Consider the following 14,857-nt stretch of genomic DNA (forward strand, 5'->3'; position numbering starts at 1 on the left):
ACTTAATAAACACTCAATAAATGATAACAGACTTCCTCTCTTATCTCCTCACTTGTGGAAATTAGAAAAACACGAGGAACGTTTTGAAACACCAAAGATTCTCAAGTGAATTTTCTATACCCTCTATAGGAAATCTTTGAGAAAAGCAAGCAAGAGAGACATTGCTTTTTAAGAATGAGAATATTAACACTTACTCTATGGAGCTATTGCAAGGATTCATTGAAATAATGTTTCTAAGCCTTAAGTAGTGCTCTCTAGTGCAGAGAAAGCACTCAGTGAGGGGAAGGTACTGCCTTTCTGTTTGACTGCAAGCTCCAGGAGCACGGGCCAGTCCATCCTTTTCATTAACCAGCACCTTTTCTCAACCAGCACGTGCTCAGCACGGAGAAGGCACTCCTGCATCTGCTCAAGCAACTGCAGTGAGCAAGGAAAGGAACCAACCATACTTCTGAAAGATGGCACAGGTTTCAGGACAGTTCTCCAGTGGCTTTAGACCGACTTAGTTGTCACCACTTTCTCACTCGTAGTTCTCCATACTAACTGTAAAGTGTGCTGGGAATAAGGGGGGACTGGCTGGAACATCTCAAGCTCTTTTCCAGCCCATCCCCTCAGAAACAGAATGCCCTTCCACACTTCAGCACAGTGACTCATGTGATCCTGGGGTATAAAATCCGGAATGGGCTGCTTTCCGGGGTCCTTCAACTGCAGTGCAAGTAGGATACACAAGTCGAGACTCCTTCTGCCCTGAGCTTTCCTGAGTCTTGGGGGACTGGCTCTCATGAATCCTAGGATTCTGTTGTCCCTTGCTGCCTATCTGTGAGTAATAAACCTACTTCATGTAACTTGTTGCACATGAGTGTATTCTGTCCCTTCGGACTCAGTCAAGTTGGTAACCAGTACACAGTGAACCTGCTTCATGCAGGTGTTAGCTAGACCATAATTTTAAGCTCAATACTTCTATAATCGTGGGCATATTTCTGCACACATACACAAATAGCCAGATTCACTTTCTTTGGTAGTTAACACAGTTTATTATTGGCACACTTATCAGTAAAGCATACATAAAATACAGCTGTTTTTAACACACGGAGCCACTGTGTCTTTACATGTGTGGAGAGACATATTAATATGCAAATGAAAAAATTAGTTCTCTTATAAAGTTTCACATAAATACACTGGAATTGCCCAAAGAGAAAAGTCCCCATAAAAGAACTAGGTGAGGGCTTTACAAAATATTATACAAGAAATATACTATGAAAAGGAAGAATGGTCAAATCAGATACAATTTAAAAAAAAAAAAACACAAAAAAGTTTCAGATTTATTAAACTGCCCACAAAATTAATGGATTACATGGCTTGAAAATATTTGGATCAACAGCAACTCTACAAATGCATAAATTCTCAAGGGTCCAACTGTCTCTCTTTACATAAAAATCAGCCCTGGTGTCTCTGATGACAAAAAGACATTTCTTGTTTCAGCATTCGGGCTAAATTGAACCAACTGACTTGAGAACCAGTTGACATCAGCTCGACCATAAATTACTTGGCTAGGCCCTCTTAGCTGTTGTCCAGTGAAGCAAAAGGTGAAGGAAAAAAAAAAAAAAAAAGGTACATTTAAATTACGTTCCAAAAGCTGATTTTTTTTCTTTTCTTTTTTTACTGAAACAAGAAACTCTCAGATGCAAGTCAAAAAGCAGAAAATATTTTACAATATTAAAAGTCACCTGTAGTTAGGTTCGGCATATTAATGAGATCCTGAGCACTGAGCACTTATAAACAGTATGGCCTTGGTCTGATGCATGAAAAGAAAATTCAACACAAACACATTGTTAAAACCGTGCCAGTAGATGCATTAGCATTTTCTCTTGTTTTAATTACGATCAGTGCCGGTATCTGCATTACCTGTAAAGGCCTCCAAGGAAGGGTCATGGAAGCTTACTTGGAATGATCTTCTCAATTAAAAAAGACAAAACGCAAGAAAGAAAATCAGATCATTGTTGTTTAGAAATAGATATCTGCTTGGAAAATCCTCTTTCCTCTCCTGTAAGCAAAGATCTGAAATTGTGATTATCACCCACGGGCCTATTGACAGTGGTGTCGATCATCTTATTGGGAAGCCTGGGGTGGGGGGTTTTCTGATTTGGTCTCTTGAGTGGCAGGAGGTTTACTGTTCCACGGGCTGTTGTTCCCCAGGGCGGGTGAATTGTTGAAGTCATCCTCGTCGTCCATGCCGTTGGCCGCATCGTATTGCGTGTTTTCTAATCTAGTGATTAGCCTTTCATCCTCGTCCCCAAACTCACCTCCCATCAGAGTTGGCTCTCCTACCACCATCACATCCTGTGAACAGCAGCTGACATTATTACAGGGAAACCTTGGGAGAGAGAAGCTCAGCTTAAAACAATAGTGGGAGGTGTTGGGGAACCTAGGACAGACACCCTCGTGTACTGTACGACAGGGTCAAGTCTCAATGTCGGGGGCCAAGACGCATATTTGATTTCTACAGGAAATAAACATCGCCTCCTGATGTGTAACAACCACGCGAGTTTATGTCCTTAGTGCGCAGCCTGACACCGGAGAACAAGCAATGCTAGCAATCTGCAGAAATAAAAAAATGGATTTTTCAAAATTAAAAAAATCCACGCTTTGAACTTGCTGACATTGGGGACTTTTGAGAGGGCTGTGGAACCTTCTGCTGGGTGCTTTTCAATACCTCCAAAAATCCACCACTTTTGTTTAGGATCTGTGAGTGGCTTTGGAAGTTAGCAGTGACCGGACATGCGTAAGGTGCGATTCTGTGATATTCACTCAACTCATTCCAAATGGTTTTTTCTCTGTCCCAAGCAGGATATACATTTTAATTGAAGACAGAATCTCTCTTTTCTCTACTCAGCCAGGCCCTCTTATGCAGCCAATATCCTTGACATTCTCTACTTAATTATGGTAATTAATTTAGGTAAAGTTTTCGATAAAAACAATGTTCACACTGATTTGACAATTTGCATAGCTAATTAAGTCATTAGCAAAAACCTGCTGATTGCCAACAAGCCCTGAATTTACCATCTGTTATTTCATGGAGCCTGTCACCTATCTCCACACAGGCAACCCTGCCACCAATCTGGGCAGTAAAGAGAACCCGTCTGTCCAGCTGGTGCCATGAAAGGAAGATGAAGTAGTGCAAATTATAATTACACTGATGAAGCTGGTAGTCATCGGAAATGGAAGCGTGCAAGAAGAATCCGTCTAATCACTCCTTTAAGTACAAATTGTCCTTCCATGCAAACAAGCCACCTCCTGTAGCTGGGAGTGCCATGGAAGCCACAGCCAGAGAGGCACAGGGATGGGGAGAAAGATGCATGCACAGGGCAAAGCTCTGGTCTCTTTGTTCAAAGGGGACCATATGGGGTTGATGGGTGACCTAGGCATGGGACAGGACATCTGGCAGGTGGATTCTTCTGGGCAGACTCCGAACAACACTCTACTTAAAAGTGCAGTGACTTCAGGAGAGTGACCAACTGCGATAAGCCTCTACTGAGGCCAGGTAAAGCAGAGCTGAGCCAGATGCTTTTGGAGATGGGAGGGTGGGTTTCCTGGCCAGGATGCTAATTCAAGAAACCCCTTTGACAACAGGTCAAAAATTCTTATCATTGGGGCTTTGCCAGGAGAAGGCTTTCCTAGGATGGTATAATAGAATACTGCCTATGGTCAGGAGAAGGGCCTGGGAGGATCTCCAGATCCCTTCTAGATTTTTGAAAGTGCCCACTGAATATCCTTTAATTACCACCTGTTCTATTTCAGAATGGAAAAATCTGGTTTTATTTATTTATTTATTTATTTATTTATTTATTTATTTATTTATTTATTTATTTATTCATTCATTCATTCATTCATTCATTTTTCCCTTTGAGTTAGGGGAGATAATCAATAGGTTTTCAAACTATGTTTTCTGACTTTTGAGTTGATAAAAATGATTTTAAAGAGAAATTCCCCAGATGGAATAAATGCTTAAAATGTGAACTTGGTAAACTCAGCAACAAAGTTGCTGGCAAGATTTTCAGATGTGTGCTTCCGTGATCATATTTATTATGCAACAAAGAACCAGAAATGACACTGATATGTAAGGAGATTCAGGAGGACTCTTAAGGTGAGATGCAAAATAGACATAGTCTTTTTGATTGGCAAGAACGATGACGGGGTTTTAGAGTGTGGCCACCACAGAGGCGTGAACATTATTGGGTTAGCCAGGCAGCTGCCATAGAATACACTGGGAGTGTTCAGGATAAAAAAGGGCCACTTAGTTACAGGCAATTAGGAGATTGTACTTATGATCAGGAACACAGGTAGATGGAAAGAACGGGGCAAGATTGGCCAGAGCTTGACATGAGGGTTAATCTCATCTCATGACTCGTGTGCAGCATACTTTGAAGGGCTTGGAAAACACATGCATAAGGTGTCACGGGGCAGAAGGATGTTAGAACCACCCACATGGGTCAGCATTAGTGTTGAGACTCCATGGTCATCAGAGATGCTGGGAGAGTATGAAGAGGTCAGCATGATTTGAACAGAAAGAGTAGAAAACCAGGAAGCAGCCAAGGTAAGCATGACAATAGAGGAAAAGTTCCCAGCACTCCAGATGCATTCATTGTATTAGAAAACAACAGTTATTCAAGAAAATTACTATGAAAATAATGGTTTAAATCACTTCAAAGAAGGCTGACAGAGGCTTGTAATTGTTTGGTGAATCTTTGTTCTAGGAACAGCTGGGAAAGATGCCCAGGCATAGGTGTTTTTAAGCATCCTAAATTTCAGAGTGATGCCACATTTGCTTTACTTAAATATCCTTAGACAGATAAATAATAATCATGTGTGTTTGTGTGCACTCATGATTGATAGATGACAAGCTATAAAAGACACGTGCACTGAGGACTTCACATGTACTTAGATACTTGAAGCCACTTATGAAATCATGCACGTTTCCATTTGGTTCTTCTGAACCTCTAGACTAGGACAGTGATTCTCTGCACTGGCAGTCTTGATTTCTTATCGTCACACAAAATAAATGGAGGCACAATGTACATTCTGGGCTGTGTCTGGCTAGGGGATGATAGCAGCATTTTTCCCCACCCCCACTTCTTTAAAAATCCCCCCAACATTGGTAGAGAGAGGCATGTCTTCCCCATCTCTATCTTGTGTGTCCCACGGGAGGCGATTGTGATGCATCTGTGCCCTTGGCTCCCCACAGGGCCGACCTCTGGAAGCCTGGAGGTGCCACCAGCTCTTGCCCATTTCACATCTTCTCACTAATCCCCTGTGCAAGGACCACCAACCTCTGAGGAGGACTGGAAGTGACTCCTTTCAGGGCCCCTCAATGCTTCTCCTTAAATTGGCCAGAAGGGGTCACTGCTGTTGAATGACACAGGTCTCCATCCCTCCCAGGGTTGAGGCTGCAGGTCGGGATCGCTCCTAGCCCCTGCTCATGGAGTGAGAAGCAGAATCCAAGGGTTAAACCCTAGTCCTCACCAGACACACACATTGCTGCCTCAGCAGCGACACAGACTACAGCTGGGCCGTAGTGGCACATGCTCTTGGACCAGGCAGCTAACGCCTGCAGAGAGCATTTCTATTTAAACAGTAAAGTAGGGTTGATCATTCAGCAGACAGGGTTAAAGGTGTGGTCGCTACAAGCCACCCAATGCTTATCATTTAACTTCTATTCAATTCGAGGACATGTGAGAATTTGCATATTTTCCTAACCTCTTTGTCTTCCTGGCCTCTCTTGGCCACCTGAAAGTTTTACTTAATTAAAACATCTTTAATTGCATGGCGTGGGGATGGTGCAGAAATTCAACTCTCACTTTCTAATGGTGTCTTGCTGACACAAAGTCCAAAGGGTCTGAACTCATTAAAAACCCTCTCGACACAGGTATCCTCCACTAAAATGCAGTTGTTGGTTTGGAGGACAGGAGCAGAATAGAGTAGAAAAAACTATGTGCTCTTTAAAATAAAATTGGAATGAGTTCGACTAGACCACCTACGTCAAAATACATGACATGTAGGCTGCTATTCTCAACTTCTACACCGTGCAGACATCACGAACGGATGGCCCACCAAACCCAGACTAGGCCTCAGAATCCTTCTCAACACCGTACTCTGTGACCGGCAGGAGAGAGGGCCACTTGTGCATACTTTTTCAGTTGATGCATTTACATCAGGCCATTTTCTCTATGCATTTTCCAATTTAACCAGGAGTGGGCATAACCTGTTCGTACCTCAATAAAGAGACTGTTTTTCTCCTTTGATTTTTCCCTGAACTTCAGGGGTGACAGTTGTAAAACTCAGTTAAGAAAATAGAAAACTACTTGAGGACTATTTTCATTATGTGGAGACTACAGTTCCTGGTGGTCCTAAAACTAAAACGGCCCCTTCCATCGCAGGCTGGCCAGTCTCTCCATGATCCCTTCTTTCCAGTGCAACAGGAGTGGAAACGATATGGCCTGTCTGTGGAAGGCAGGAGAAGAATCCCAGTGGCCCAGAGAGTTCTCAAGGTACCGATGGGGTTGGTTTTGGACAAAGAGAACTGACCAATGGAAAGTGGGTAAAGGTGGGTGGGGGGCAGATTGAAAGGCACATTTGTAAGTGAGGAATTCCTGTGTGAAGATCCACTGTGACGTGGACCGGGATGGAGCAGGATCAGAACAAGAAGGGTGAGGACAAGAGACCAAAAAGGGAAAACTGTGAGAAAGATGGAGAAGGTAACGTGGACCTGGTTGAAGGAAGTAACAAGAAACAGGGCACACTTCTGAAACACAGTGTCTAGAGGGTATCCCTGGAGCACCCAGAAAGTGTCAGGATTCAAATGACAGTCAAAACACCTGGTGGTGACATGGTGGTGTGAGAAGAGCAGCAGAGAGGAAAACCCACAAGGAATCGTGGAGGGGAGAAGGGACAGCAGATGTTTAAAGGAGCGTGAGAATTGAGAAGCGGTGGTCTGACCCTGGGTGGGGGAATCAGGGGACAGGAAAGAATTATGTAGCAGGGACAGTGCTGGAGAAGTAATGGGAGATGAAGAAAGTTTCTGCACTTTTTACTCTATTTGGGGACTACCCTCAGCTGTCAGCTTTGGGGTTCAAAGAAGCTCCCTTTCAAGTGGCCTTTGTCAAGACCCAGACATGAAAGAAAGGGGTCAAGGGGTCAAGAGAGTTGAGACCAAACCAGGGGCTGATCCTTCTCCTGAGCTAATGAAATGGGTAAAGCAGCAAAATCCATTGAGCTGCATATTCAGTGGCTGCAAATTAATTACCTGAGTTTTTGGGAAGGGCAGGCCAAATTACAGTAGGAGTCTGAGAGCCGGGAGCTAGTCTCCACTGGAGCATGGGGTCTCCCACGGTGGTGCTGAGAGGCCCTGATAGGACACCAGCATGCTGCTAAGTGATATTTTAATTAAATCTTAAGGGACATATCTCCTGTCTGTGACTCTGATGGCTTTTTAATTCAGATCCCATTGCAGCCTCGACTCTTAATATTCCTTTCTCATTCCCGGTTTGCAGGGGAAAGTTTCTGTGGCAGAGTTCCTCCCTCCCACCCCAATCCCTGCCCCTGCCTGTCCTCCCCCCCACCTCCAGCCTGCCCAGGATCTTTTTTGCAACAGCTAAAAGAGAGTTTAATCAGGCCCATTGAGTAGAAAGACAGGCAAAGGCAGGATTTCAGGCCTAAAAGGAAAGCGAGACTTACAGGTACCTGACTGGACAGACTCAGGTTTGCAGCCGGGCTCTTCTTCTTGCTGCCAGTAGTGTTTGCGTTGTTGCCAGCACTGCTGTTGGAAGTGCTGCTGGTGGAATTTTTTCTTTTTCTCCGTTTGGTTGTCGGTTGCCTTGTGGGTTCTGCTGCAATATGGAAAAGGGGGAGACAGATCAGTTCCAGGGCAAAAGCATCAAGGTGACCGTCAGCATACTGTCTCTCCAGAGAAGCTGTTTTTGTGAATTGAAAAGAATAGACCATTTAATTTTTTTTTAATTTCTTGTAACTGTACAAAAATAAAAGCAGAAAGCTGTTGATTTATTATTAGCATAAAATGTGTGAAACTCTTTTCTTTTGTATGGAGATAACATAATTTTTATTTAATTATTCTACATAATTATATGTCTACAATTTATTAGTATATTTTAGGGGTGAGCTACAGGTACCACTATAATAATTGAATCTAACATATTATTGCTATTAGAAAACCTAGGGAGATTTTTTTCCCCAGGACTACCTTCTTTTTATACCAAAGGGAGGATTCCTGGTATTTCTAGTGGACCTTCAGGGTATGAGAGAAGTTCGTGGAAAAATCGAATTGAAGGATAACGTGAATCCTTCCATGAACGACCATGAAGGATCTGTGATGCACCCTTGTATGAATGTTAGTCAGTGAACCAGTGCACAACAGCAGCACCTGCTGGCTAAGTGTCATATTGCAGCCCATCTCTATTACACCTTGATATTCTCAAGTTTTAAAAAAAAAAGGAGAGAGAAAGTGACAGTTCTATCAGCTGTAAATATGGAGCTTAAGGATTCCCAAGTTCAGTAGGAATACTTGTGGCTTGGATCCTGGTATTTAATAACTCCTACTAATTTTTAAATTGCTGGGGAAAAATGTCTTAGCATGTATGGTAGAGCCTGCATATTCATGAAGGGAAGCCAGACCTCTTCTGGAAAGGCCCATTAAAAAATTAAAAAAAAAAATTTTTTTTTTGAACCTGAAAGATGGAGCAACACCTTAATGGAAATATAGGGACCCACGGGAATGTGTAGTAAGATGGATCTTATTTGTTTGTTTGTTTATTACGTATAGAGTATTATTCAACGCCAGATACTATTTTAATATTTCCTATGTATTAACTATTTTATATGTATAACAACCCTATTAATTAGGTATTGCTATTATAATCTTTGTTTTGTAAATGAGAAAGCTTCAGAGGCCTTTTCCAGGCAGTTATTGAATAAGTTGGAAATGGCAAGTAAGAGCATCCTTTTTGCTAACCCTATTTTAGCCCTGACTCTGATGGAGAGAAGGCAAGCCAGGGCCGTACTGGAAAAGGCAAGGGGGACTTGTGACATTTTCTTAGAACACCTGTGCTGCTTCTAGGGACAGTGAGGAGCAACATCCAGCAAGGCTCATTTCAAAGACCACTTAGTCCAAGAAGTTATCCTTCACTTTTGATGAAGAAGATGGGGATTATGTTTCTATTTACCTAGCATCCTTTTTGCTTGTAAATATTTTGTCTTTTATGCTCAAAGATTTTCATCAAAGGGTCTATCATCTCTTTCAATAAAGTTATGAATACTTGTTCTGAAAGATGACAGAAACAGAAAATAGAATTGTCCCAGTTCATAGAGTTGGAAGAAGAGTTGAGTAGAACATTCTAAAGTCAAGTAGACACCCAGGCCTACCCCTGACAAGCATTTTCTTCCTTTGACCTTAAGAATGTAAATAGGCTTTTTTTTTTTTTTTTCCTGTATCTGTACTTTGTTCATGGAATTTTGGGTAAAGTACCCAAAATGCACACTCTGGATTACTCCCATTGGCAGTAGGTGGTTGTGGTAGTAAAAGCATGGACTTTGGAGACAAAAAAAAAAAAAAATCCACTTCGTGGCACAGTCTTCCTTTATTTATTAGCTATGAAAGTGACTTTGGCAAATTACTACTTTAAGTCTCAGGTCTCACTATTCAAAATGGGGAAAACAATAAATATCATAAGGTTATTATAACTATTTAATATTTTTGACTGTTTCATTCAGTGTTGTGCCCCCGGTGGTTAGAGCAGTGCCTCATGCCTAATGGGGGCTCAATAAATAATTGTCAAATAAATGAAATAATAAATAATATATGAATTATATACATATGTTGGAAAATATAGGTGCTCGAAGCATTTGGTGAGTGAAGCACTTTTTTCCATAAAGACTTATCAATATTGAAAGAGAAAATAGGCCAATTTAAGCACACTTAATATATTTGAAAAACCATATTTTAAAAGTCCAAAATTCCCCTGAGATGGGGATGCAACTATTCTATATAAAATAATGCTTATTTTCTCAGCTTTCTAAATATGTACTTGGTCAAATCTGCTATATTCATTTTATATAAAGCCCCTGGTTAATTACCAGTGGAAAGTGACCATTATATTTTGTGATTCAGTAAGCTATGTGCCTCGTGTTAATAACTACTCTTTATAAAAATAATTTTTAGGGAATGGAGACGTTTTGCTTTATGATCAATGAGGCTCGACACATGCCTGGGAGTGAAAATGTATTAGATAGAAAGACAATTAATGGTGACTTGAAGCAGTAATTTCAGAACCCCAGCAGGAGACTTTAGCATCTAAACAGCATTCTAGGGAAGTGCGGGAAACAGAATCTTTTATGAATTCTATGATCCAAGTACCTTTTGGTAGAACATATCTTTAAAAGCAGAACAAACTTTTTCCTTCCGTCCTTCTTTTCTTCTTCCTGTCCTCCCTCTCCCCCTCCTTCTAATCCTCTCTTTCTTTCTTCCATTTTATAATTTTTATCATTTTAAGAACCAAAACTCAAAAGCATTAGGCCATGAGAAGCCAGCAGTCTGGTCCAGTGGAACAATCCGTGGACTGGGAGACAGGAACCCCTGGTTCTAATCTTGGCTTTGCCAATGACGTTCTTGGTGATCATGAACAAGCATCTTACTTTTCTGGGTTTCAGGTTCTAACCTGGAAGCAAGGAGACCGTAGATGATTCCTAAGGATGTGTGCCCTTCACAAATTCAATGTCTCTACATCCAAAATCATGGTTAGAATATCCCTAATAACCTACTTTTCCTGATAAATTTATAACAATCTCCTTCTTTTTCTTATCACTTCATTCCCAGAAGAAGCCCCTGAAAACATATTTAGAAAGAGAGTGAAAAACGAGGGTGTACCTGGCGGGGCCACCATCCGCTGCCACTTCTGAAACAAGCAGGTTTTCAGGCAGTCTCGGGGACTGAGGTTGTAAGTTTTATGTCTCGACATCAGTTCCTGCATTGGCTCCAGTATTACACACAACTGCAAGGAGTTCAAAGACATTGGTGTTTTGCTACTTGATAATAGTGATTGCAATAAATAATGTTAACAGCTGGAATCAGTTAGAAAGCTTAAGGGTACTATTCCTTTTTTCCCTGGTTTTGATTTTCTCTACGCAAGTTTGGAGGAAAAGAGATATTACCAAACATAGGATTGTACTGACTTAATTTATTATTGTTTATAATATGATGTTACCGCTGAATGTGATTTACACACACACACACACATTTTCTGTACAGAATCTGGGGTATATATATATATTCTGAATTCACAGACTCTTTCTAGACAAAGAGAAAATCTCTCTTGCACGGAGCACAGTATGCTCTGATTTCCACTCCGGTTTCTGGCCGTTGTTCTTGTTTGTATAACCACACACCGAGAGGTACAATGCTAGTTCATGCAGATTATCTGGCAGTGAAATCCATCTTTTAAACTTTGAAGAACAGAGTGGCAATACAGGTACTTTTTGATCCTAATTCTAATGAAGGCAGATGATGAATGGTATTTTATTTTTCTTCATGTTCTCATTTGTATTTTACACCTGATAATAATGTAAGTTACACACACCAAAATTCATTCAATGTGGGAGGGTTTTCTGTGGTTCTATCCATAGACACTTGGTTCCCTCTTTCGGTTAGATTTTTTAGCTTTACTTTGGTCCAAGCCATCTGATGACAAAATTAATGACTGAAACAAGAAGGTGAAATCATTTAGGATTCCCTTGGGTTTTTCTGAATTCCTTCTCAATTGGAAGCTTATGAGAATACCATTGCATTGAGAATACTGTATCTAAGAGGACAAAGGCCACAATCTGGATTGCTACATTAGCTGCTTTCACAATTACAGTGATGCAAATGTTGGTAACTCACCTTCCCATGTGAGAAAGCACATCATTTTATTATAAAAGACAGATGTGCAGACTCCAGATTCATCAGCCTACCATTCTTATCACCCTCTTCCCTTATGCCATCCCTCATCTTGAGCATTTATCTGGAGACCACACAGGTTTTTGCCCACTGAGCTCCTCTACCTGCAATTCTCCCCTCCCCGCTTCCTGGCTAATGCCCACCCATCCTGGAAGATGTAGTTACTTTCTCTATTCAGCCTTCCTCCCAGATGTGCACCTCTCCCCAGGCAGGCTGAGTTGGGGCCTCTCTGCAGTTCTCCCGTAGCACCCAGCCCTTTCTGCTCTATGGACTTACTCATTCGTGCTTTCCATGTCTGCCTTTTCTAGTAGGCCATGAACTCTTTGAATCCTGAGACTATGCCTTTTATCTCTGTGTTCCCAGGTTTGGCTCCAATGAATGGATGCATTTAAAGAGTGATTCTTAGAAAGACTGGAGGATCTTTCTATGCCGATGTTCCTCAAAGTGTGGTCTAAGGAACATTTTCATCAGAACCAAATGGGCTGATGATTAAAAATACAGACTTCCAGGCTGTGCCCCTTCTGTTTCACTGGGTGTGGAGGTGAGGCCCTGAATCTGCATTTTAAAAAACCATATCCCCAAGTAATTATGATGAACACTACCAGAGTTCGAAGTCAACTGCTTTAGATATTCTGGGCTTTAGAATAGATAATAGACAGCAAGACATGCACAAGTCCCCAGTGGTTCTCAGCTCTTATGTCACTCACTTCTCACTTTCTGCCACTCTTTATGCTCCCTTCTTTCCTTCTCAGATCCAGATTATCTTTACTCAGGAAGATTCTTCAACCTTCTTGACCTATCATTGACCTAAATTTGCCAAAACCACTAACCCCATTTAAGGGCCAACTGTAATTTTCTTCCATTTGCAGTTTCTCTGGAAGAAAAGGGCAAGATTTCAAAGCCTGAATAACACAAGTACAATATGCCCCGCAGGGACAAAGCCCCCAACCCTAATGAGTCAGGCTGTAAAGTAGTGAGACCTGGAGTAGTTACAATAAATTTTCAATCTTGTGAAGCTTCTTGCTTACATTGGAGTCCTTTTTGAAATCTAGAATATCAATAAAGGCAAAATTGTGAAAGAGGCAGGATTACTGTACTATTAATCCCACATTCCAACATGGTGCAATTCTATGTGTATATTCTTCTTTTAAGAATTCTTTGCTGGAAATCAAAGTAAGTACAAGTTACAAACAACCTCACTGCCTTCCCCAGCCACTGATGCTCACCAGATCATATGGAGAAAAATATTCCACAGTCGTCTCTACAAGTAGATTTAAGAGTGGATTATCACTCAAAGAAAAATCATGAATAGATTCAGACAGGGTCAGAAGATATCTGCATCTATTATTAAGCAAAGATAGTAAGAAAAACTTTCAGAAAAATTCTAAGGACTGGGAAACATTTTTTAATGATAAAAAAATTTAGAAAATGTTTTAAAACTATTTCCTTTTGATTCATTCCCCATTCATTGTAAATGAGCTTACAATGGTTATGGCATACATGGGTGGAGTAGAACATGAATGGACTTGCAAGACAAGAGTTCTAAGCATGAATTTTCCTTGGGTGAGCTACTTAATAATTCTGGGTCTTGGTTTCACCTGCAAAACAATACCCCTCCTGTATACTGCTGTGAGAATTTGAGATACTATGTCTAAATACTTAAGAGTTCAACAGTCTGTAGATATTATGATTACATATTAGCAAGCACAGCACAGATTGCAAAACAAACCACATTTCTATTGCTTTAAATCATCAAGCATTTATTGAATTTTCTCCTAAGTGTCAGGCACTCTACTTAGGTACTGGAGGCACAAAGATGAGAATAACACAATCTCTGCCTTCAAGGAGCATTCTGCTCCCCTAAAAATGATTTAAGCATATTAAGAAACCTACGCTGTGTTTACAGTTCTAGTGTCTCAGGAAATCACATCCTTCTGAAGCAAGTATTTGTATCATATAACAAGTTAGATGGCAAAGAAGACCTGTTTGGACCTAGAAAGACTACCAGCGTCAAACATGCTCTAAAATAGGAGAGTTACATTTAATGTGAGAACCCGTGAGCTCATTATCTCTTTCTTTTTTACAGTGCCTTTCCTCTCTGGGGTTTTGGGAAACACCTTTTTTCAGGTGCTAATCCTCAAAATTTATCCTTTCCTCTTTACTATAAAAATATCTTCCCATCACTGCAACCCACCCCAAAGGAGCTTGCATCTCTGGATGCTAATCAAGATCCCCAAAGCCATTTTTCTTCCAGTGGAGAGTTCCCGGCTGGAGAGGCAGCCCTCCCCTCATTCATGTTGCAAATGAGGCTTCCTCTCTGCTGTTACCACGCAGTGGCTTTGCTGGGCTGTGTGCTGTAGGTGGCAGAACTAACTCAGATAAGAGCCTGTCTTCTTCGGCAGCAAGCCAATGCTTCTTGGCAACAGCAAAGGCCTGGGGCGTTATGAGATGAAATCAGGAAGCCGGTTGGGGGAGTGAGTTTGCTCAGTCACTACCCAAATCCTTTTGGAGCCATGATTCCTGTTCTCCCTAAGGTCTCATGCTCTCCTAAGAATCTGGTGAAAGCTGTGCAGTCTGTCTTTCAAATTTTATACAAAATTTCTGGAGGTTGATGAATCCTTTATAGCCCTATCCATTGACCCAAGGAAAAAGAGACGCCTGTTGGTAATAAGAATGAACCAGGATACAATATATATGCCTTTTCCACCTCCTGCACACACACACTCTCTCACACACACACACACACACACACACACACACACACACACACACCGCTCAAATTCACATTAATGGTCCTGAGCATTGTCACACAGGGTCCTTCAATTTTGAAGAGCAATTTTATCTGCAAAGTTGGGCCTG

The 14,857-nt window shown here is 41.3% G+C and overlaps 1 protein-coding gene across 4 annotated transcripts in view; it reads right to left on the minus strand.

The window, feature by feature from the left end:
* Positions 1–1,789: 1,789 nt before the first annotated feature.
* LDB2 (LIM domain binding 2) overlaps positions 1,790–14,857 on the minus strand; it is a 369,574-nt gene continuing 356,506 nt past the window's right edge. The window contains exons 6-8 of one of the 4 annotated variants that reach the window (XM_063108233.1): positions 10,931–11,054; positions 7,735–7,877; positions 1,790–2,337 (exon numbers count right to left, since the gene is read on the minus strand). In XM_063108233.1, the coding sequence (XP_062964303.1) occupies positions 2,107–2,337; positions 7,735–7,877; positions 10,931–11,054 (498 nt within the window). In that variant the 3' untranslated portion in view covers positions 1,790–2,106. Of the gene's footprint in view, positions 2,338–7,728; positions 7,881–10,930; positions 11,055–14,857 lie in introns of all 4 variants that reach the window. The other 3 variants (XM_063108231.1, XM_063108232.1, XM_063108230.1) reach the window with 3 other exon arrangements.

This window comes from Cynocephalus volans, chromosome 9 (genome assembly GCF_027409185.1).
Source record: "Cynocephalus volans isolate mCynVol1 chromosome 9, mCynVol1.pri, whole genome shotgun sequence".
NCBI classification, from domain to species: Eukaryota; Metazoa; Chordata; class Mammalia; order Dermoptera; family Cynocephalidae; genus Cynocephalus; species Cynocephalus volans.